Source organism: Balaenoptera borealis, assembly GCF_965194805.1.
Source record: "Balaenoptera borealis genome assembly, chromosome: 14".
In the NCBI taxonomy this organism is placed as follows: Eukaryota; Metazoa; Chordata; class Mammalia; order Artiodactyla; family Balaenopteridae; genus Balaenoptera; species Balaenoptera borealis.
The window spans coordinates 90,104,136-90,127,543 of record NC_138875.1 but is presented as its reverse complement, the minus strand read 5'-3'; the positions used below and the strand labels follow the sequence as shown (position 1 = coordinate 90,127,543).

Below are 23,408 nucleotides of genomic sequence, written 5' to 3'. Positions count from 1 at the left end.
GGGGCTCTCAGTGAAGCATGGGCTCCCCCAGGCTGCATGAGGGGGAACTGGACGCGATTTCCTGTGAAAAGCACGGTCACCAGAGGAAGGGCGGGAGAGGGGGCCTGGGGGTGTGCGCCGGGGAGCTGCTCCAGCCTGGGAAGTGGCTCCTTTGCGACGCTGCTGGTGATGGGTCACCAGCTCTTAGGGACGTCCGGGTCCATCCCCGGGGCGGGGTGGGGTTGTCCTCAGAGCTGCCTAAAGCTCATCTGGAAATCCAGCCACTTTTTCATATATGTATGCATATATATTGAAATATATGTTATTTTTTATTGGAGTACAGTTGATTTACAATGTTGTGTTAGTTTCTGGTGTACAGCAAAGTGATTCAGCTATACATATACACGTATGTATATATTCTTTTCCAGATTCTTTTCCATTATAGGTTATTAGAAGACATTGGATATAGTTCCCTGTGCTACACAGTAGGACCTTGTTGTTTATCTATTTTATATATAGTAGTGCATATCTGCTAATCCCAAACTCCCAATTTATCCCTCCCCCCACTCCCCCTTGGCAACCACAGGTCTGTTGTCTATTGTCCGTGAGTCTGTTTTTCTTCCGTAGATAAGTTCATTTGTGTCATATTTTAGATTCCACATATAAGTGTTAGACATGGTATTTGTCTTTCTCTTTCTGACTTAGTTCACTTAGTATGATTATTTCTATGTCCATCCATGTTGCTGCAAATGGCATTATTTCATTCTTTTTTATGGCTGAGTAGTATTCCATTGTATATATGTACCACATCTTCTTTATCCATTCATCTGTCGACGGACACTTTGGTTGTTTCCATGTCTTGGCTACTGTGAGTAGTGCTGCTGTGAACATTGGGGTGCACGTATCTTTTGAAGTTTAGAGTTTTCTCTGGACATATGCCCAGGAGTGGGATTGCTGAGGAAAACCCAAGCTCTTTTCTTTGCTACAGAGTATATGTGTTGTATGCATATGTATATGTATATGTGTATTATTTATATGTATGTGTATGTGTATATTTATGTGTATGTGTCTGTGTGTATGTATATATGTATGTGTATGCATATATTTATGTTTGTATGTATGTTTATGTGTATATTTATGTGTATGTGTGTAAGTGTATGTACATATATATTTTTTTCTTTTTACAATAGGGACTGATTAAAAATATCTTGGTCTCTGAATATTCCCACATGTCTGTAGCTACACGTGACACCTCAACATGTTTGCCCTTTTCTGTGTCATTCTGGAGACACCGCTGGGTTAGGGGCACACGTGGGCCCTGAAGGCCTTGGGAGAGGGCAGTACACGACCGAGGGAGGCAGGGCCCAGCTGAGGCCACCCGGTGGGTGCAGACCCCGCTGCGAGGAGGCTGTGTGCTCTTCCTCCTACCCGCAGGGCCGCTGTCCCGGGCTCCTTGGCGTGAGAACCCTCTACTCCTCACTGCGGCCACTGTCATGTCACCGAGTCCCATTCCCAGCACCGGCGCTGTGCTGGAAACAAATGATGTGCTGCCGGATGGCAGAGAGCCTGTTGCCTGATGTCAGCGGCCAAAACCCGAGACCCAAGGTTTGCAGCCAAGAGAGGGTTTGTTCACAAGGCGGCCAGGTGAGGAGCCAGGAGAATGAGTCTCAGATCCGCCTCCCCGGAAGGCCGGGGGCTGGGGAACTTACGGGATGAAGAATAAAGCAGCAGGGTGGGCGTGGGGAGCCTGGGGAAAGGTGATCGGGAAAAGGTGCATCATCGTGTTTCTGTGCAGGCGTAGCTAAGCTACGTTCGAAACTAGATGTGCTACTCAGTACTCTGTAATGGCCTATATGGGAGCAGAATCTACAAAAGAGTGGAGATATGTATATGTGTAACAGATCCACTTTGCTGTACACCTGGAACTAACCCAACATTGGAAATCAACCATACCCCAATAAAAGTGTTTAAAAAATGGACACGCTTAGCATGATCTGAGGGTGGAGTTTTCAGCCCTCTGATGTGAAAAGGTCACCAAGTGACCACACATGCCCGGTTGGAGGGCGGTTGGTCCCATCCAGTCGTAACCGGCTTGAGCTCAGACTGGACACCGCCGACTCCAAGTTCCTGGAATGCAACTCAGGGAACCATCTTAGTGTATAGGAGACGTGATACTGGGGGGACCCGCCAGTCTTCAAACGACCTTGATCAGTGAAGGCGGGCGAAGTGGATGTGACAAATCATCATCCCCGGTTTCAAGCCCAGAGAGAGGAAGCCGTCAGCCGAGACACGGTGCATCCTGTCCGAGGCCAAGAGGACCCAGGAGGCCGCTGGCCGGCGGTACTCAGCCAACAGCACTTGGGACGCCAGCCCTGGGCAAGGTGGACGGGCGCCCCTGCACCCGCTGAGCCAGGGGTCCGGGGAGCGTGGCGGACAGAGGCTGCGGAGAAATGGAAACCTGGTGCCGGGAGAGAGCTCGGCCAGCTGGGGTGAAGGTCAGAGCCGCGGCCGCGGCGGCCAGGGTGGGGCTGTCCGAGGAGATGACCCTGGGGCTGAACGAGGGAGCGCACGATGACGCCGGGGAGGGGAATGACCCTGGCGGGGGGCCCGCGAGGGCAGGGCCACGCGCGACGTGGGCGTCAGCTCCACTCCATCAGGGTGTGCGGAGAGGGGGGCAGCTTGGGGAGGAAGTGTGGGGCCTGTCAGGTTTGGGGGGCAGGCGGTGTGGGCCGGGGAGTGAGGCCGCATTTAGGGGTCATCCGGGAATCAGGGAGCAGAAAAGAGCCTGGGCTACCCGAGCGAAGGCCAGACGTTAGGTGGCAATTTTTTTTTTTTAATTAATTTATTTATTTGTCCACGCCGCGCGGCACGCAGGATCTTAGTTCCCTGACCAGGGATCGAACCTGAGCCCCCTGTAGTAGAAGCGCAGAGTCTAAACCACTGGACCGCCAGGGAAGTCTTAGGTATCAATTTGAACTCCTGAAAAGTAGAGAAAAGGAAGGGGATCCTGATCCCCAGGGAAGGAGCTGGTTTTGGCAGCCAAACATTTTAAAGAATTGTGGTGAAATACACATAAAGTTTCCCGTGTTAAGCCTTTTAAGTGTACAGCTAAGGGGCCTGAAGTACATTCGCATTGTTGTGCAACCATCACCCGCGTCCGTCTCCAGGACTCTTTTCGTCTTCCCAAACTGAGACTCTGCCCCCATTAAACACTCACTCCGCATTCCTCGTTCCCGTATCTCTGCGGGCACGCGCCCCAGCTCGGTGGTCTTGCAGCCCGCGCGGCACGGAGATGCTCATCTGGTAGAAGAAGGCAGATTCGTGCTCCCCCCGCCTCCCCCCATTCACACTCCAGGCACATCAGCACCACGAAAAACTCACACTTAAGGTTCTGTCAGATTAATCAGGACGAAATTGTAGACTCTGCTGTTTTACATGACGGCACAACATTTTTTAAAGTTAAGATATTTATCTCACTTTAACTTCTTATTTACCTGTGATACTGAAAAAAATTCCAGCAGTAGGAATTGAGTGTTCTGTGAATTCCTCCCATGGAATTCCTTTCGTATCAAGCTATGGAGCAAAACAAAAGTTGTTGAAAAATCACCGAGATGACCCTCTGGGGTGAGTCACGCCTACGCTTGCAGGACCAGAAGCATCACATTATTCTATCGAAGAGGCCCAGGTCTGGAGCTTGCCCAGGGATGGTTGGTCTATAAACGGATTAAGGGAAAATCACATCTTCTTTCCACACGTGACCCCCAGACAGTCCGGCATGAGAAACCCAAGGGTCCGAGGAGGTGAAGCCTTCGGGCTTCATTCCAGCTGAAGTCACGCTGATGCCCGGGAAGGGCTGGGTGGTTCTTAGTTAGTGGGGCTCATTGGAATCATTTGGGGCAGCTTTTCAAATACAGGTGCCATACCTGACCCGGAGGATTCCTACTCAGAAGGTTGGGGTGGAGCGTGTGTATTTTGGAAGGATGGCCCAGGGGATTCTCTTGTGCAGGTCAGGGTCACAGACCTTTCAGGAAGGCTGTCTCACCTGCCAGGAGAGCTGCTGGACGCCCGGGCTGGCCCCGTAAAGACGTTTCCAGCCATCACAGAAATGCGATGGGAAAGCAACAAAGTCCGCCTCCCAGATCCCTGCCAAGGAAAGTGGATCTCGTTAGCCGAGGGCTCGACTTTGCCGGGTGGGATGTGCCGGGAGTGGGGATGGGCTTGCATCCTTCCCAAGCCCAGACTCTCTCCTTAAATACAGAACAAATGTTTAAAGACTACTTGTCAGAAGAGGTGCCAGTGGTCAGCGTGCCCAGGGTCTGTGTGTCCCTCAGGCCCCTCCCATGCTGCATCCGTCCCCTGGCCCAGAGGAAAGCTGTCCTGTGAGTGATGCTGAGGCCTCTCTGGGTCCCTTTCCTGGTCCTGGGAGGACCTGAAAGTGATTCTTGTGTTTCACCCGCGTGTTCTTGGTTTCTTACAGGGCACGCTGAATGTCGGCCACGAGGGGGATGGCAGATGGCCCCAGGCTGGGGTGCGGGTCCCATCGCTGCCTTGAGCAAGAGCCTGGGAGATGGGTGAGTGAGGGGAGGGCCCTGGTGGCTGGCCACAGCTATAGCCCCACGTTTTGGTGGCTCCGAGGAGTGGTCCCCACCTGCGGTCTAGGAAGGGGTGGAGGGGGATTGTCAGGGACCCTTTTCAGAATATTTAAAAACCTATCAGAAATGATACATTTCCCTAAGATAAACAGAAATGATTCATTTACTTACTCTTTGAATCTAAGAATCTATATTTAACAGGGCTCAAGATTTTCATAGATATGATTGTCTTCTTTCATCTAAATTCTCATCGTTGTTCATTTCTAAAAATTTAGTATCTTCAATTCTGACGTTATAACACGGGTTTTTTTTTTTTAAATATGCAAGTAGAGAAGTTTGGTTGCTTGTTTAAAGAAAACTGAGCTCTTACAAGGGATGTAAAAGGAATTTGAAATAAATGAAGATAAACATCATAATTCTGGGTAGAAAGACTCCATATTTTAAGAGGAAAATGTTTCCTCTAGTATCTTTGAAAATGTCATCCACTGATTCTCAAATTCATCTAGGAAGAATAAAGAGGACATTTCTGATAAAAAAAGAATAATAGGGAAGGACTTCCCATAAATAATGTTGAACTGTGTGCGACATAGTCATAGAACGGGTGCAGTACTGGTGGCAGAATCCACGAGACCAGCGGCAGAGAATAGGGAGCTGCTAGGAAATCAATATGAATGGAACTTTCCAGCAAAGAGTGTTAGCAGAGCTTGATAACCTGTTCCTCTCCTGTCCCGTGCCAACCCGAGTCCCATAGTGTGGACCTTCCTCAGGCCGCCCCATCCAGGAATCATAGCTAATGATAACAGTACCGTCCTTGCAGAGCGGGGACTGAATTTGCGAATATGAAACATCCTGAAGGGTGCAAACAGTAGGCACCCAATAAGTATTCTGTCTTCAACTCTACTTTGAGTTCTTCTCTGTCTTGCACAGCCTTTTTTTAAAAAAATCATTTTATTTATTTTTATTGAGGTGAAACTCATGAAACATAAATTCAACATTTTAGTAATTTTATTAACCATTTAAAGTCCGTAATTCGGTGGCATTTAGTAATTTACAACATTGTGCAAACACCACCTCTGTCTAATTCCAACACAGCACCCTCACCCCAAAAGGAAACCCACTGGGTGGTGACCTCCCCACCCAGCCCATGGCAACTACGAATCTACCTTCTGTCTCTATGGGTTTGCCTCTTCTGGATGTTTCAAATCATACGACATGTGTCTTTCTGTGTGTGGCTTCTTTCACTAAACATAATGTTGTCAAGGTCCATGCATGTGGTAGCATGTGTCAGTGACTCGTCCCTTTTTGTGGCCGAATAATTTTCCATTGTATGGATAGACCGGTAGTGAGTTTTTTTTAAAACCTCCTGGCCAGAGGATATCCGGCCAGAATCGAAAACACTTTTTAAGGAGTTTATCGCACTGTCTCTTGCTTTGTGTAGCAGACTCTGAAGAGATAAGTTTTACAACTTGGGCCCTGAACTTCACATCCTTTGGGCCAGTGGGCAGCTGTCCATCGACCCGTTGGGTCAACCACACGGGAACTGCCTGCTCTTAAAATAGCATCGTGACTGTGCATTGGTCAGTTTGGTGGTCTGACCTCGGCCTTCCTCACAGACCTCATTTCCCACGGTCATCCCCTCTGGTCAGTCTCCATCAGCCTTACTTAGGACTCCCCTCTGTTCCTCGGACCTCAGGGCCTTTGCACCTGCCATGCTCTTCCCTTCTGTCTTTGCGTGGTCGCTTCTTTCTCATCATGTGGGCCTCACTTAAACGTTACCGCCTCGGGTCAGCCTTCCCCAGCACCCCGTCTAAAGCAGCCACTGCCCCCGACGCTTCCACCCGGCTTGTCACCACGGCGCTCGTCTCTGTGGAAAGTTGTTTTATTCGTTCATGAGTTTCTTGTCTTCCGTTTCCCTCCGGAATGTAACCTCCACCAGGGTGGGCGCTGTTTCTGTCTCGTTCACTGCTGTGTTCACGGTACTGCTTACAGGGCTGGTGCTCACTGGAAGATCTGTGATGGACGGACAGACAGAAGGAATGAAATAGCGCTGAAATTTCTCTACCGCATTTTCTAGTTTTTGTGTCTGTTTCCTCCTGGATCTGCTCTAATAGGGAAGCTGCTAGGCACAGGTGGCTATGAGAATAAACATAAAAATAAAATAAAAACCAGCTTCCCAGTTGCGCCAGCCACCCTGCAGGTGCTCAGGGGCCGCGTGTGGCTGTGACTGCCCCATTGGAACGGTCCCACCCCGGCAGCAAGGGCTGCCGGGACCCCCAGGAAGGGGCAGGTGCCGCCTTTGTACACCTTTCTGTCCCCGGGCCGGCTCCACCTCCTGGTGCCTGGTGGGTTCTCCGTGGCTGTGAAGTGAAGGAAATACTGCTCAGCTGATGAACAGGCAGGTGCGAGTAACGGGGTGAATGACCCCCCCCCGGGGACTCCAGGTCTGTCTCTAGTCGGGCGGGCATGCCTGGCTTGATGTAGCCATCCAGCAGATGCGCTGTGGCCGCCTGCTCCGCACCAGGCACCGTGCCGGCGGGAGGTGGCGCCGGGATGCTGTGCTTCACTTGTGCCAGCGCAGCGAAATGAGCTGTGGGCGGGGAGATGCTGAGCGCGTGCAGGGCGCCGGCCACAGCGAGCTCGGGGGGCGTGTCTCTGTTTAACTTGGGGCAGGGCCGGCAGTGATGTGCTCGACTTCTCCAGAGCCCGCGTGGGCCATTCACTAGTTCATTCATTCACCAAATAACGATTTCAGGTGAGGCTGGTATCAGCTCCACTCAAATGGACCAGAGACGGTTTGGGGAGGTCGCAGGTGGGAAATCAGGGCTCTGGGTACCAGAAAGGGAGACTGTATCCCGTGCGAGCAGAAACGCCAAGCAAATGAAAGGACACACAAAATGCACACCGACTGTCCACATGGAGGGCTCCTCCCCGTCCTGCTGTCTCCTTGGCCCCCAGAGCGCCCTGATCTCCTGAGGGACCAGGGTCTTGGGGTTTCTGGGCCACCAGACCTAAGGCTTCCCTTGCAGACAAATGACCTCCCTTGCCGTCTCCCTCTAAACATTTTCTGTTTTTGCCAGGATGACTAGTTGGGTGGGCGGATGGGCACAGGAGGAGGGAGGGAGCAGGAAAAGCAGGAAAGCTGTGTCTGCCCAATCTGTCTTCCGGGTGGGAGCAGCTGATTAGACCTCGGGTGCTCTGGGGGGATGGGGAGCAGCTGCTGGCTGGCAGGGCGATGAGGGCCGTGGACCCAGAAAAGCCCTTGAGAAGCTGTCGACGTCCCCAAATCCAGCCTCGCCGTCTTTGTATTAATGGGGCTGGTTTGGGTGGAGGGGGCAGGCCGCGTCCCTGCCTTCCTTCCTGCCGGGGTCAGCCACCTGACGCATCTGGCCAGCGAGGGGCGAGCAGAAGATGCCAGGTGGGCTTCTGGAAGGTCTGGGCAGAGCGCAGAGGGCGGGCCCAGCTCCTGCCTCTGTCCTCTGTCCTTCACCCTTCCCACACTCCCTCCTGCAGCCTCTTGTAACCATGGAAACAGGGTTGCGTGCTCAGGATGGTGGGGCCGGGAGACGGGGCCCCTGGGACCTTGGTGGCCCCAGGCCTGGGCCCCATTTCACGCGGGAAGTCATGGGGAGGCCACTAGTGTCCATAGAGCTGGACACAGTCCAAGCTGAGCGTCTTCCTCGCTGAGCTTTAAACTTGGACGAGAAGGGAGAAGTCAGGACAGCATTTTGTTTCTGGAAGCATAGATGGAAGTCGAAGAAATGGACTGGTGAGCATTTCACAGCCAGTGTGGTACGTTTCACTGCATCCCCTAAAAAGATAAGTTTAGGTCTCAGCCCCTGGGAGCCATGAACGTGGTCTTATCTGGAAATAGGGTCTTTGCAGATGGTTAAGTTTGGAGAAGGCCACGCTGGAGTAGGGTGGGTCCTGGTCCAATGAGTGGTGTCTTTGTAAGAGAAAGGAAAGGGGAACTTGGACGCAGATGCATCCGCATAGAGGAGACATGCGGGGAGGAGGCCGGGCGAGGGTGGAGGCGGAGGCTGGAATGACGCATCTACAAGCTGAGGAGCCCCGAGGATGCCGCAGCCCGGGAAGCCGGGAAGCCGGAGAGAAGAGGGAACTTCCACCCCCGAACCCCCAGGAGGGACTGCCCTGCCGACACCCGACACCTTGACCTTGGACTCATGGCTTCCGGAGCCGTGAGAGAAGACATCGATGGTGATTTAAGCCCCCTGTTTGGGGTGTTTTGTTACGGTGGCCCTAAAACCTCTTGCAGCCACTCTTCCATTTGTATTGGCTCTGCCAGCGGTGAGGGGGATGAGGCACAGTAGAAATGGGAGGGGCAGCTGGGGACTGGCCCGTCGTCTTGGAAACCCAGAGCGCGGGATGCGTCACCCAGATGGGCCCTGGGCAGAGCCCAAGTTCTCTCTCCCTGATTTGGTCTGTGTCACTCAGGGCACCTTTTAGTTCTACACGGGCCAAACAGTTGAGTCAAAGTGGCGTCAGCAAAAGAAGGGGATTTTTTGGGCTCACATAACTGAGAAGCCCGAAGAGGAGCCCTGGTTTCAGACACGGCTAGACCCCGAAGGGCCCGACTCTGGCCGCTGGTTTCGTCTCCCCCAACCCGTCCGGGTGCCCCGGCTCCTGCAGCCCCTCCCGTGTTGGCCCTGCTCTCAGCAGCTCCTCCCAAGGGCACCGACGACTCCAGGCTAGTGTCCCGTCAGGAGAGCCACCCTGTAACTGTGGCACCTCTTGCACCTTGAATTCTAGGGGCTGAGACTCAGTCCCGGTTAGACCTCTGAACACAGCACCACGGCCAGGGGACTCTGCTCTGCCCGCCTGGGTCGTGTGCTCAGCCCTGGAGCTGGGGATGGGGTCGGCACCCCCTGCGCTCATGGATGGAAGGTGACAGCGGTGGTTCTCACAGGGAAGATGGAAGCTGTTTCCAGAAGGAAGCGGAATGGATACTGGGTGCAAAAGAAGGAATGTTTGTGTCCCCCTCCAACTGACACGTTGAAACGTAATCCCACTGTGGTGGTGTTTTGAGGTGGGCCTTTGGTGATGAGGTCATGAGGGGGGGAGTCCTCGTGAATGCGATGAGTGCCTTTTTTGAAGAGACCCCAGGGAGCTCTCTCGCCCCTCCCGCCAGGCGAGGACACGGTGAGAAGACTATGAACCCGGAAGCTGGTCCTCACCAGACACCAAATCTGCCAGCACCTTGATCTTGGGTTTCCAGCCTCCAGAACCAGGAGCAAACCGTGCAGAAATACCACCCGTCTGTGGTGCTCTGTTACAGAAGTCTGAATGGACTAAGACGTCGGGCAGTGAAAGCCACACGGGCCCACTTTGCTGTCGCCTAGTGCCCTCCTTCCTGTGTGTCTGTTGTTACCGCTGTGTAACAATTTGCCCCCAGACCAGGTACCTGAGACCACAGCAGTCATCCTCCTCTCCCGGGATTCCGGGGTTGACTGGGCCCCGCGGGGGGTTCCCGCCCTGCTCACTCACGCGGCTGCAATCAGGTGGTGCCCGGGGCAGTGCGGAAGCTCCACCCCCTTCACGTCTGGTGGTCTGTGGTGGCCAAGCACCTGCACGTGGCCTGTGCGTGTGTCCTGGGCTTCCGCACGGCACGGCGGCTGGATCTCAGAGTGAGCGCCTCCGGAGCACCAGGCAGAAGCTGCATCCCCTTTTACGAGCTGGGCTTGGGAGTCACATCCCAGAGGTGGGATGTGAACCCTTGGCCTCGGCTCCCATGCCCTCGGTCACCACACCCCTCCCCGACGCCGAGCTGCTGCTCGGAAACACAATCCTGTCCCGCGGCCTAAAGCAGCCACCCGGAGCCAGCCCGCAGTCGGGAAACCTTTGGAGAAACATCCCTTTCGGGTGGGAGAAAGCCAGGCCCCCGCACTTCCCGGCTCTGCTGGGACAATCAAGGTACAGTCATAGCCGAACTGGTGAATTGTGAGGTCACGCGGCTTGCTCTGGGCTTTTGAACATTCTGGGAATGTAACTGCTGGACCGAGAGGGGAGAAGGTTCCAGGAGGAGAGGATGTGACAGCTGTCGGAGGGGTGACGGGCGAGCACGGAGGGAGCAGCGCGGTTCCTCAGCGTCCTGGGGAAGACGTGGAGCGGGCCGGGCCGGGCCGGGCCGGGCCGGGCCGGGCCGGGCCGGGCCGGGCCGGGCCGGGCATTCACGAGGCTCCCTTAGAATCTCTGGACGGGGGAGGTAAAACACCCACTCCCATGAGGTTGGGAGAAGCTCACGTTCACGGAAGTCCGGGGAGAGGATGGACTCCAGGCGCGGCTGGGGCTTCCTGCTCTTACTCTGGGCTCTGCTTTCCATTCTGTTGATGGTTCTCAAAGTGGGCTTCCTGGGCCAGGGCCATCGGTGTCACCTGGGAGGTCACTGGAGATGCGGGTTCTTGGTCCCAGCCCAGAACTGCTGACCCACGGACTTCGGGGACCGGCTTAGCCATGTGTGTTACGCAGCCCCCGAGATGATCCTGAAACACGTCAGAGCTTACGAACGTCTCCCCCCTTAGTTCTTTCTCGGTCAGGCCATCTCCAGGTTCACTGTTCGTCCCTCAGAACTCCCATGAGCACAGGCGCTGTCCGGGTCGGGTCATTTTCCCACCCCCGTGTCTGCTAAGCGTGGCCGGGGAGATGGGACGGTGATGGCCACCTGGATCGCCCGGTGCCCAGAGCTGGGGCAACCCCCCGAAGAATGCACGTGGTGAGCTGGGGGTGCCCCCACCCAAATCAGAGCGCCATTAGCCGAAGAAGGGAAATGCACGCTCAGGAGGCAAAATCAGGAGGCGTCCACTAGTGGGACTCGGAAGCCAGCAGGCCGGCCTCCTGGGTGAGACCGGTGTGGTCACACGAGGCCCCATACTCAGGAGGGCCTGTGCTGGGCGTTCAACGCACGGCAGTCTCTTTGTAAGTGTCCCGGGGAGGCGTGACGAAGCACTGTGGGGCAGGCAGCTTGGCCAGCAGGAATGAATCCTCTCACAGGGCAGGTGCCGCAGGGCTGGCTCCTTCCGGGCCCACGAGGGAGAATCCGTCCCGGGCGTCTCTCCTTGGCCTGCAGACAGCCCCGTGTCCCCCTGTGTCTTCACAGTCTTCTTCCTGCACTCCGGTCTGTGTCCAAATTCCCCCTTTTTCATAAGACACCAGTCCTGCTGGGTTAGGGGCTCACTCAACCCGAGGATGACCTCATCTTAACTAATTCCATCCGCAAGGACCCTATTTCCAACTAAGATCAGATTCTGAGGTCCTGGGTGCTTGTTGTGTGTGGGGGGGGGGCAGTTCAGCCCGTAACACTTGCCATCTTATAATTCTTAATCGTTTTGTTTTTGAGCGGGTGTCTCGTGGGTCCGATGGGACAGTGGAGCTTGCGCTGGGGGGTTGGCTGTGCCCTCAGGTGGTCCTGCCTCTGCCTCCTGGGATGAGTCCTCAGGCGCCCAGCCCTCACCCCCGCCACCCTGAATGCCTGGGCCCTCCCTGCTCACCCTCGCTCTGTGACACGCGGCCTCCTGCCTACACCCTCCTCGGGGGCGGGGCTGAGCACAGGGAGTCGGGGCCACGGGGTCTCAGGCGGGGCCTGGCAGTGGCCGCCGGGCGACTCAGCGGCTGAAGCCTCACCTGCCCCAGTCCAGGTACCGAGTGCATCCTGGCCTGGAGGTTGCCACCTTTTGGGGGGGGTTACCATCCAGTGTGGGCTGGGTCAGTGGGTCCCTGGGGAAGGGGACTGGGTCTAGTGGCCCTGCCGGGTCCAGTGGCTGGTGGAGGGTGAACTGCGTGCCGAGTCACAGGACAGGACCCCCAGAATCTGTGCAGGTCTGTTCTCACCTCGAGAGTATTTTCATCTCCCAGGAAGCATGACATTAAGTAGCAAATAAAGACACCATGACAAACACCAAGGTCCTACTGTATAGCACAGAGAGCTGTATTCAATATCTCGTGATAAACCATCATGGAAAAGAATATAAAGAAAAGAGTGTATGTATATGTATCCCTGAATCACTCTGCTGTACAGCAGTAATTAACACAGCATTGTAAATCATTATACCTCAATTAAAAAAATAATAATGAATTAAAAGACTCATAAAAAAAACAACAACAAACCACCAGGAGGGGTCGAGAATGAGACCACACAGATGGGGCAGTGTCCTATTTTAGTGTCTCTAACGGCACTTTTTCCTGCTCCCTGTTTCCATTTTACACTTGGCCCTACACCTTATCCAGAAGCCAGAGGGAGGAGCTGAGACATTCACGTGACAGGTCATGGGGGGAACCCGGCTCCCACTGGGGGGTCCACGTTGCCCTCTTCCGGACAATGCCACTGACCTTCTCAGTGATGGCTTTTCCCTTTGAGGTCTCTATACGAATTGTAACCGTAGAGACTGCAATTGGGGGTCTCCAGAAGTCTGCGGCAGGGGCTTGCCAAGGGTGGAGCCGTGGGCTTCGGAGGAGAGGACAGACACAGGGGTGTTTACAAGGAAGCGCTGGCAGAACCAGGGGACCAGCCAAGTATCGGGGATGAAGGACCAGGTGTCTCCATTGAGGGAGAAGCTGGGATGGGGCCTGGCTATTGTGGAGCTGAACCCCTACTGGGGACGTATTTTCATTTGAACAGGTAGATGCCAGGCTTCCCCTCAAAGAAACCAGTCTCGAACAGCACAATTTCAGATGACATCACCTGCTGTTTTCACTGCCTGCTCCGTCAGTGAATAAGCTTGATTGAGATCAGTTGAATGATCAGTTTTCATAGATTCTGAGACACGTTTCATCCCATCACCGTCACTTTGATGATGGTTATCTTTTCTTGACTCTGCTTTCTTCTCTGGGCCTCGATATCCCCATATGTAAGAAGGATGTTGGGTTAGCCAGTGCCTGAGGAGTCGGGAGAAGCGTCTGGGGTGCTGAGACGGGACCCGTGGAGGACACGGAGCTGCCCCTCTGCAGGAGGGTCCGTCACAGGAGGACGTGTCCCACTGCACATTCGTTGCTCATCTCAGTATTGAAGCTTCGTGACAACCCCTGCAGATCATCCTGTTGACCAGAGCATTCCCGTGGGAGGCCTGTTCCAGAATGTCAGAACAATGCCCCAGGAGCGGGCCCATCCCACTGTCCTGGGGAATAACAAGAAGAGCTTCTCTTCCAGGGGTGTCAAGCACCCACAGCTCATGTGGCCTTAAAAACACTTAGACAAAGACAAGTATCATATGATGTCGCTTATATGTGGAATCTAAAAAAACGGTACAAATGAACCTATTTACACAACAGAAATAGAGTCACAGATGTAGAAAATAAACTTACGGTTACCAAGGAAGAAGGGGGGAGGGATAAATTGGGAGATTGGGATTGACGTATACATACTACTGTATATAAATAGATAACTAATAAGGACCTACTGCATAGCACAGGGAACTCTATTCAATACTCTGTAATGACCTACATGGGAAAAGAATCTAAAAAAGAGTGGATATACGCGTATGTATAACTGAGTCACTTTGCTGTACACCTGAAACTAACAGAACATTGTAAATCAACTATACTCCAATAAAAATTAAAAAGTAAGAACACAGTGCCAATTAGCAACTGATTAAAATTTCGTGACTGAAAAAAAACACCACACTTGGAGAAATCATCACTTTAAGTATCTGGCAACCATTGCCCCTTTGGAAGGATCGGGGGGAGGAGAGCTTCAGGGGCGGTGGGTGGAACCCACACCATTTACCCCAAATCTTCTTGCCTCCCAGGCTCTCATCTGTTAAATGTTCAGAGACGGTTCTAGCAGGTGAAACACATCTTAGTTTGATTCAATTTTCCTGCTTCTGTTCATTCATGACAAAATGAACCATTTCCGTGAGAGGGAAACTACATTTCCTTGTGAATGACAAGTGAATGGATCATTGGAAGTCAACGCCAAGGCCTGTTAGGAATAATTCCGTCACGTGCCAGCCTTTGCAAAAGTTATTTCAAAGCTTGGCACTTTGGTGGAAAAATCCACCCTGGATTTTTCTTGGATGCTGTCGAACTGGCCGAAGTCTCTGAGACCATAGACCTCAGACCTGATTTGGGGTTGTGTTACATCACACAGCAGTACTTTGAAACCTACTTTTGTCCACGGAAATGAGTATTTTTGCTGAAGAATAAAGGACGAATAATTAACAATGAAACTTTGAAAGTTACCGTATGGCTTTTAAATGACCTTTGGCTGAAGCAAACATTTAGAGTGACGTGGTGGAAAATATCCCAGGAGAGAACCTCCTGGGCTGGGTACCAGAAGGAAGCTGTCCTGGGATAAACGTTGGTCAAGGTTAATATCAACATGGATAATTAACATTCAGATGATTCAGTCTGCCTGCATCTCACGAGCCATTGCATGTGTATTTTGGGGGCCATGTACTGGACTTGAACTCAGTACCTGTTTGTTGCAAGAATGAAATAATCAAGGCTCAGAGCCGGGAGTCACCAGTTCAAATGCCACTGGCATCACAGGGGACCCAAATGAGTGACCTTGAGCAGGTGGACGAAACAGACATGGCCTTTACTTTCACAGGGGAGATTTGTTTTCTCCCATTTTTTTCTTCAAATACTCTCTAGGACTGGTTAGTTTCCCAATTTTATTCTAACCGTATGATTAAAAAAACCCAGCGGGGCACATGGCAATGGCCCTGACCTCAGGGATGCAGAGGCAGCAGGAAGTGGTGCGGACTGTGGGGACCAGGACACAAGGCTCGTCTGAAGCAGCAGATGCCACCCAGCGCCAGCTGACTGCCGCCAGCCAGGAGCGCGGGGCAGGCTTGCCAGCACGTCCAAGTTTTCAGGAGAAGCTGGCCATCCGGGTCTTCACGTGAGACTTCTTTGCATTTATTTTATTTATTAAAAAAAAAATTTTATTTACTTATTTGGTTGTACCGGGTCTTAGTTGCAGCAGGTGGGGCCCTTAGTTGCAGCACGTGGGCTCCTTAGTTGTGGCAGGCGGGCTCCTTAGCTGCGGCATGCATGTGGGATCTAGTTCCCTGACCAGGGATCGAACCTGGGCCCCCTGCACTGGGAGTGCAGAGTCTTAACCACTGGACCACCAGGGCATTTAAATGTTGCACCTGCAAATGAACTTATCTACAAAACAGAAACAGACTCACAGACATAGTGAACAGACTTGTGGTTGCCAAGGGGGAGGGGGGGAGGGAGAAGAATGGATTGGGAGTTTGGGGTTAGCAGACGCAAACTACTACATTTAGAATAGATAAACAACAAGGTCCTACTATATAGCACAGGGAACTATATCCAATCTCCTAGGATAAATCGTAACGGAAAAGAATATTAAAAAGAATGTAGGGACTTCCCTGGTGGCGCAGTTAAGAATCCACCTGCCAATGCAGGGGACATGGGTTCGAGCCCTGGCCCGGGAAGATCCCACATGCCACAGAGCAGCTAAGCCCATGCGCCACAACTACTGAGCCTGCGCTCTAGAGCCCGCGAGCCACAACTACTGAGCCTGCATGCCACAACTACTGAAGGCCACGCGCCTAGAGCCCGTGCTCCACAACAAGAGAAGCCACTGCAATGAGAAGGCCACAAACCGCAACGAAGAGTAGCCCCCACTCACTGCAACTAGAGAAAGCCCGCGTGCAGCAACGAAGACCCAACACAGCCAAAAATAAATTTATAAAACAAACCAAAAAACGAAAACAAAAATAAATAAATAAAAAGAAGCAATGGGGTAATATAAAAAAATGTATATATGTGTATAATGAGTCACTTTGCTGTATAGCAGAAATTAGCATAACATTGTAAATCAACTATACTTCAATAAAGAAAAAATTTTGCAACTGATTTTATTTTTATATATATATATATATATATTTAAAGATTTATTGATTGATTGATTGCTATGTTGGGTCTTCGTTTCTGTGCGAGGGCTTTCTCTAGTTGCTGCATTTGGGGGCCACTCTTCATCGCGGTGCGCGGGCCTCTCACTATCGCGGCCTCTCTTGTTGCGGAGCACAGGCTCCAGACGCGCAGGCTCAGTAGCTGTGGCTCACGGGCCTAGTTGCTCCGCGGCATGTGGGATCCTCCCAGACCAGGCGCGAACCTGTGTCCCCTACATTAGCAGGCAGATTCTCAACCACTGCACCACCAGGGAAGCCCCTATATTTATTTTTTTAAATTAATTTTTATTGGAGTATAGTTGATTTACAATGTTGTGTTATTTTCTGTTGTACAGCAAAGTGAATCAGTTATACGTATATATATATCCACTCTTTTAGATTCTTTTCCCATATAGGCCATTCCAGAGTACTGATAGAGTTCAGTAGGTCCTTATTAGTTACCTATTTTATGTATAATAGTGTGTATATGTCAGTCCCAATCTCCCAATTTCTCTCTCCCCTCCCTTATTCCCTGGTAACCATAAGTTTATTTTCTACATCTGTAACTCTATTTCCCTTATGTGGGTCAAATGTGGGGCAGAGAGGGGGGAACCTCTAAAGTGCACTTGAGCCCCCAGAATGGGGAACAGGTCCAGAGAAAAGGACCCATCGCTAAGAGGCGGGAAGCAGGCGTGCCTGGGCTGTGATGGCCAGGACACAGGGAAACTAAAAGCCTCCTACTTTGTTGGTGGGCGTGTAAAATGGTGCAGCTCTTTTGGAAAACAATTTGTCAGTTTTTGAAAAAGCTAAACATAGTCTTATGTGACCCAGCAGTTTTACTCCTGGGTATTTACCCAAGAGAAATGAAAACACACGTTCACACAGAGACTTGTCTACAAATGTTCTTAGTAGCATGATTCATAAAAGTCAGAAACCCAAATGTCCACCAACAGGTGAGGGGATACACAAAACGTGGTAAATCCATACAAAGGAATACTATCTAAAATTTGTTTCCATTTTATATTGGAGTACAGTGGATTTACAATGTTGTGTTAGTGTCAGGTGTACAGCAAAGTGAATCAGTTCTACATATACATGTACCCACTCTTTTTCAGATTCTTTTCCCATATAGGTTATTATACAGTAGTGAGCAGAGGTCCTTGTGCTATACAGTAGGAAGACTATTGAACCCTGCAGCAACATAAATGAACTTCAGAATCATTACATGACGTGAAGGAAGCGGATACAAAAGCCTGCTGACTGCAGGATTTCATTTATGTGAGATTCCTAGGGTGGGCAAAACGATAGAGGCAGAAAGCAGCTCAGTGGTTTTCTGAGGCTGGAAACTTTCCCGGGTCATGGGAACATTCCAGAACCGGATTGTGATGATGGTTGCATAACTATAAATGTACTAAAAACCATCCAACTCTACCTTTACAATGGGGGTGTAAATCATAGCTCAATGAAACTGCATTAAAAAAAACTCATGGCCCCTCTCCACGCAGGGCTTGGTAGTATGAGGACACTTAGCTGGTCCCCGTGGCCTCTCCTGTCTCTAGGGGTTTTTCTCTGCATTTGCTTTCACGGCCTGCAGAGCATTGAATGAGCAGCAGAGGGCGCTCTGTCACAGTCCCTGAGTCCAGGCTCTTTGCCCAGCTGTGGAATGCGGCTTCTTTTTCTCCTTGACAACTGTTCTTAAAATCCTTGGGTCAATAGAATCGGTGTCAATCAAATCCCATTTCTCACTGACCTGTGCGACCCTTTAAGAGCTGTTTATCATCGCTTCTGAAGGCGGGCCCCTTACGACTTCAGGCCTCCAAAGTTAGCAGGACATGAATAATCCTCAGACAATGGTTACCTGTAGGACGGCACCGTCTAAAGCTTCCCCGCCGCGACTGCTTTTGTAAACTAGAGCCTTTTCAGGCCTGTGAAGGCTCCCAAGACAGCAGGGGGCTCTCTGGTCAATAGGTGGAATAAAACACCGGGCCTGGGCTTTCATAATCAAGGCCTCCTGAGAAGGGAATCGGAGGGAGTTTCCCACAATGCTTAGTGGCGTCTCGTAATCCTATTGGAAACGGGGAGCGGGGCAAGGAGGGAAGGGATACCTAGGTGACCAGAGCAGGAGCCAGTGATTTAGCGGTGAGCTTGTCCGCAGGCCCTGTGGTGGTCTGAGCCCCTGCGGAATCCCCAAGCTCATAACCATACAAACAAACCACCTGTGCCATATGAACTTCCTCTGCCCCGGCCCCTGTCTTGTTAATAATTCTCCCTCGGGAAGCTGAGGTCGGCCAGATGGTGAAAGAGTTTGACCTTGATTCTTCAGTGGTGTCGTGTCCTGAGAGGTCGGACCCGGTGCTTGCAGTGCGGACGTGCGATGGGGTTATTTTATTCTCGTGGACAGAGGGGAAGGTGGTCCTGGGACGCTGCAGCACAAACGATGCCAGCGCTGGGCTGCGAGCTGCAAGAGAGGGCTGGAGTGGGGCTGGATTGGGGGAAACTTGAGGCTCTTTTTTCTCAATTCAGCTAAAGTTGATTTACAACGTTGTGTTAGTTTCAGGTGTACAGCAAAGTGATTCAGTTATATATATGTGTGTGTGTATATATATATACATATATATATATATATATACATATATATATATATATATATATACACATTTTTTTCAGATTCTTTTCCATTATAGGTTATTACAAGATATTGAATGTAGTTCTCTGTGGTATACAGTAAATCCTTGTTGCTTATCTATTTTATATAGTATGTATCTACTAATTCCAAACTCCTAATTTATCCCTCCCCTCTTTTCCCCTTTAGTAACCGTAAGTTTGTTTTCTGTGTGTTTCTGTTTTGTAAAAAAGTTAATTTGTATCATTTTTTAGATTCTACATATAAGAGGTATCATATGATATTTGTTTTGTTTTTGTCTGTCAGACTTACTTCACTTAGTACGATAGGTCCATTCATGTCGCTGCCACTGGCATGATTTCATTCTTTTTTATGGCTGAGTAATATTCCATTGTGTATACATAGAACTTGAGGTTCTTGATGGTAACGGTGCCTCTGGTTTTGATCTGGTTGAACTTGAGGTGCCGCTCCGGTGTGTCAGGGGAGGACTGTGCATGGCTGTCAGTGTCGGGTGGCCCTCCCTGAAGGGGCGGGTACTGGAGACAGGTGTGTGGGGGAGGGATGGCTGAAGCCCCCAGGGCCATTAGTCTTTTGCTGGAGGAAGCAAATTTACAAAGGGGAAGGGTCACAGGCAAGACCTCATGACCCCAGCACTCAGAACTCAGCCAGGGAAGACAGATATGCTCAAGAGACCGAGGAATCTGCTTGGTCAGAGAGTGAAGAAATGAAATAATGTCTCAAAAGCAGCTCCCGCCATTAATGACTTTTAAGATATTTGTCAAACACATAAAAACGTGAACGAGTTGTGCCATGAGCACAGGTATGCCCACCATCTAGATTCTACAATTAGCATTTTGCTATATTTGCTTTAGCTCAAATGTGTCCACCTCCCCATCATACTATCTATCTATGAATTCATCTTGTTATTATTATTTTTAAATCAGAAGCAGCTTTTCAAATTCTAAAAGACCATACAATTGAAAGTTATCCCTTCAGGTTAGTATCCTAAAGTCTTTTCTGCTCCACTGGGTAAAATGTAGATCAAATCTTCCTAATGGTAAATGTCAGAGAAAACAATGTTGCTCACAAATAAATAATATTGTTTCAAGAGAGCTGCTATGAGCTTGGGGTAATGACACCCGTCCAACCGAACATATTACTGAGAAATGCAGCCCTTCTCTAGTTAACCGAGGGAAACAGTGAGAGCGACGTTTGCCCTGCCCTCTGTGTGAGCCGGTGTCCTCGGGGCTGTCCACATATTGGCTCATTCCAGACTCACACAAGCCCAGGAGGCGTCACTACTCCCTTTATTCCCATTGTACAGTCGAGGAAACTGAGGCACAGAGAGGTTAGGTGACTGGCCCAAGGTCACACAGCTGGTCCGCGGCTGGACTGCACTGCCCCCCAAGCAAATTAAAGCAAAGAGGTGCCATTTTTAAACATACCAAGTGGGCTATGATTTTTAACAAATGATAACACCAGATGTTGGTGAGCATGCAGGGAAGAGGCGCTGCTTGTGGGGACGCAGATCGGTGCATCCTAGACGGCAGTTAGGCAGTGAGAAGCCAGAGCCACATAAAAACCTACAATCGGTGGATTCGGGGATTTTGTTCCTAGGAATAAATTGCTATGAAATCATGAAACCGTGAAATTCCTAGCCAGCAAGTTTGTATCCAAGGATATCATGCAGAATCAAGTGAAATATCAAACAATGGGAGGTGGATATTACACAGTCACGGAATGTTTCTATGATGACAATGTTCAAACACCTCGACTTAAAAGAAAAAGTTATTTTGTGGGAAAGTGTGTATTAAGTAGAACCAGTCAGGTTACAGAACAGAATCTAGGAAAAACAAAATAAAGGAACAATAATCTTCCCCTAATGTTATATGTATAGAGAAAATACATATAATAAATATAAGATGCATATAATACACATAAGAAAATAATATCATAAGATAAACCGGAAAGGTTGGTACCAAAAATAAGAACAACGGTTATTTCAAAGTGGGGCTTTATGGGTGGGAGGGCCTTGCTTATAGTTGGGATTTGTCTTTGGGCTGTTTCTGTGTTTTCTACAAAGGGCAAGCATGAATGTACCACTTTAGGAATCAGAATGCCATCTCTCCACTCCCACAATTGTTATATTGATAAAAGAGAATGCGACCAGTGCAAAATCGTCCCTTTTTTCTGATTTTTGAGCCTGAGGAAGCTCTGGGATGGAGGGGGAAGAGAGCCAGTAGGTGGCGCCAGAGGGCAGCAGGTGCCTCAAGCTGCGGCCAGCCTGGCCCAGGTGAGTCCCATGTCCTCGGAGACCTCAGGTTCCTCCCGCCGGGCCGCAGTTTGGGCATTTGTGTTGGCTCAGCTCCCTGTGGCTGGAATGGGGGAAATTCCCAGCGACACCAGGACGAATTACTACCATCCACTGCACCCAAGTGCACCTAAGGCTTCATAAACACCTGCCCTTAAAAATCGGCTGGGATTGACATGGACACACTGCTATATTCGAAATAGGTAACCAACAGGGACCTGCTGTAGAGCGCAGGGAGCTCTGCTCGATATTCTGTAACAAGCTAAATGGGAAAGGAATTTGAAAAAGAAGAGACACGTGTATACGTATAACTGAATCGCTTTGCTGTAGCCCTGAAACTAACACAACATTGTTAATTAACTATACTCCGATATAAAATAAAAGTTAAAAAAAGAAAAATTCAGCCTTCAACCCCTCAAAAGGCCTTTTCAAACTTTACAACTTATGCTATTAGTGTTACATGTGATTTGTTCATGAACAGGCATCACTTATGAGCCAATGTTGTACTTAAAAAAAAAGCAAACTGACTTGTCTCTCTATTTCAGAATTAGAAAATAAAAAGGCATTGAGAACCACAATAAACTCACAATTTCAAAAAAAAAAAAATCAGCTCATCTCAGGCATGTGAAAACAGTGAGAAGAGGATCTGGAAGACGGCCAGAGAAGTTATTGTTGGAGAGAGAAACAGTGGAAAGTTTCGCTAAGAATTTTGCGCAGCTTTATTTTCCAAGGAGAAAGAAGATGAAGCGGGAGGATAAAATCAGATCTTATTGGCCTAGATCCCGACCTGTAGAGGAGATGTGAAGAGTAATAATAGTCATAATAATAACAACGACAGGACAGATATCATCTACACGGTATAGTCAGCTGAAGATGCTGTGAGTTGGGACACACAGCCCAGAGATCGATGGGTTGGGCCTCTCAGAGGAAATACGGTAGATTTTGTTCCCCATTAATGAGAGTAGGTAAATCTAGTTCAGCTAAATTCTAAAAGTGTTCACTGAATACCTTTGAAATGGTAAAGATGATGATAATAGTGACTACGAGGATAATAGCCCCTGACGGTGCTATGGGCTTTCCGTGTCACTGTGCATTTCTGTCCCGCTGCAGTGCTAGCAGGCGGATGTGATACTATCACTCCTGTGTCACAGACGAGGAAACTGCAGCTTCAAGAGATGGAACATCTCCTACACTGTTGGTGGGAATGTAAATTGGTAACAACCACTATGGAGAACAGTATGGAGGTTTCTTAAAAAACTAAAAATAGAGCTACCATGTGATCCAGCAATCCTACTCCTGGGCATATATCCAGAGAAAACCATAATTCGAAAAGATAGATGCACCCAAAGTTCATTGCAGCACTATTTACAATAGCCAAGATATGGAAGCAACCTAAATGTCCATCAACAGATGAATGGATAAAGAAGATGTGGTACATATATACAGTGGAATATTACTCAGCCATAAAAAAGAATGAAATAATGCCATTTGCAGCAACATGGATGGACCCAGAGGTTATCATACTAAGTGAAGTAAGTCAGACAGAGAAAGACAGGTACCATATGATATCACTTATAAGTGGAATCTAAAATATGACATGAACGAACCTATCTATGAAACAGAAACAGACTCACAGACATAGAGAACAGACTTGTGGTTGCCAAGGGAGGCGGGTAGGGGAGGGAAGGATTGGGAGTTTGGGATTAGCAGATGCAAACTATTACATGTAGAATGGATAAACAACAAGGTCCTACTGTACATAGCACAGGAAACTATATCCAATCTCCTGGGATAAGCCATAATGGAAAAGAATATAAAACAAGAATGTCTATATGTGTATAACTGAGTCACTTGGCTGTACAGCAGAGATTAGCACAACATTGTAAATCAAGTACACTTTAATTTTTAAAAAATTCTGTGGGATTTCAAAAGGCAGGAAATCATCACGGTTGGCGGCCATTGGCCAGTCTTACGGAAGGAGTAACTCCGAGCTAGGCCTGGGTGGGACCCGAAGGTGGGCAGGACGGTCA

General features: G+C 49.9%; 1 protein-coding gene across 13 annotated transcripts in view; it reads left to right on the top strand.

Annotated features, from left to right (window-relative positions):
* RIMBP2 (RIMS binding protein 2) overlaps positions 1-23,408 on the top strand; it is a 338,608-nt gene that overhangs the window by 18,372 nt on the left and 296,828 nt on the right. For 11 of the 13 annotated variants that reach the window (XM_082353202.1, XM_082353201.1, XM_082353199.1 and 8 more), the window contains exon 2: positions 4,457-4,550. In XM_082353202.1, coding sequence (XP_082209328.1) covers positions 4,467-4,550 — 84 coding nt within the window. In that variant the 5' untranslated portion in view covers positions 4,457-4,466. Of the gene's footprint in view, positions 1-1,277; positions 1,624-2,764; positions 4,551-23,408 lie in introns of those variants that run through there. The other 2 variants (XM_082353198.1, XM_082353197.1) reach the window with 2 other exon arrangements.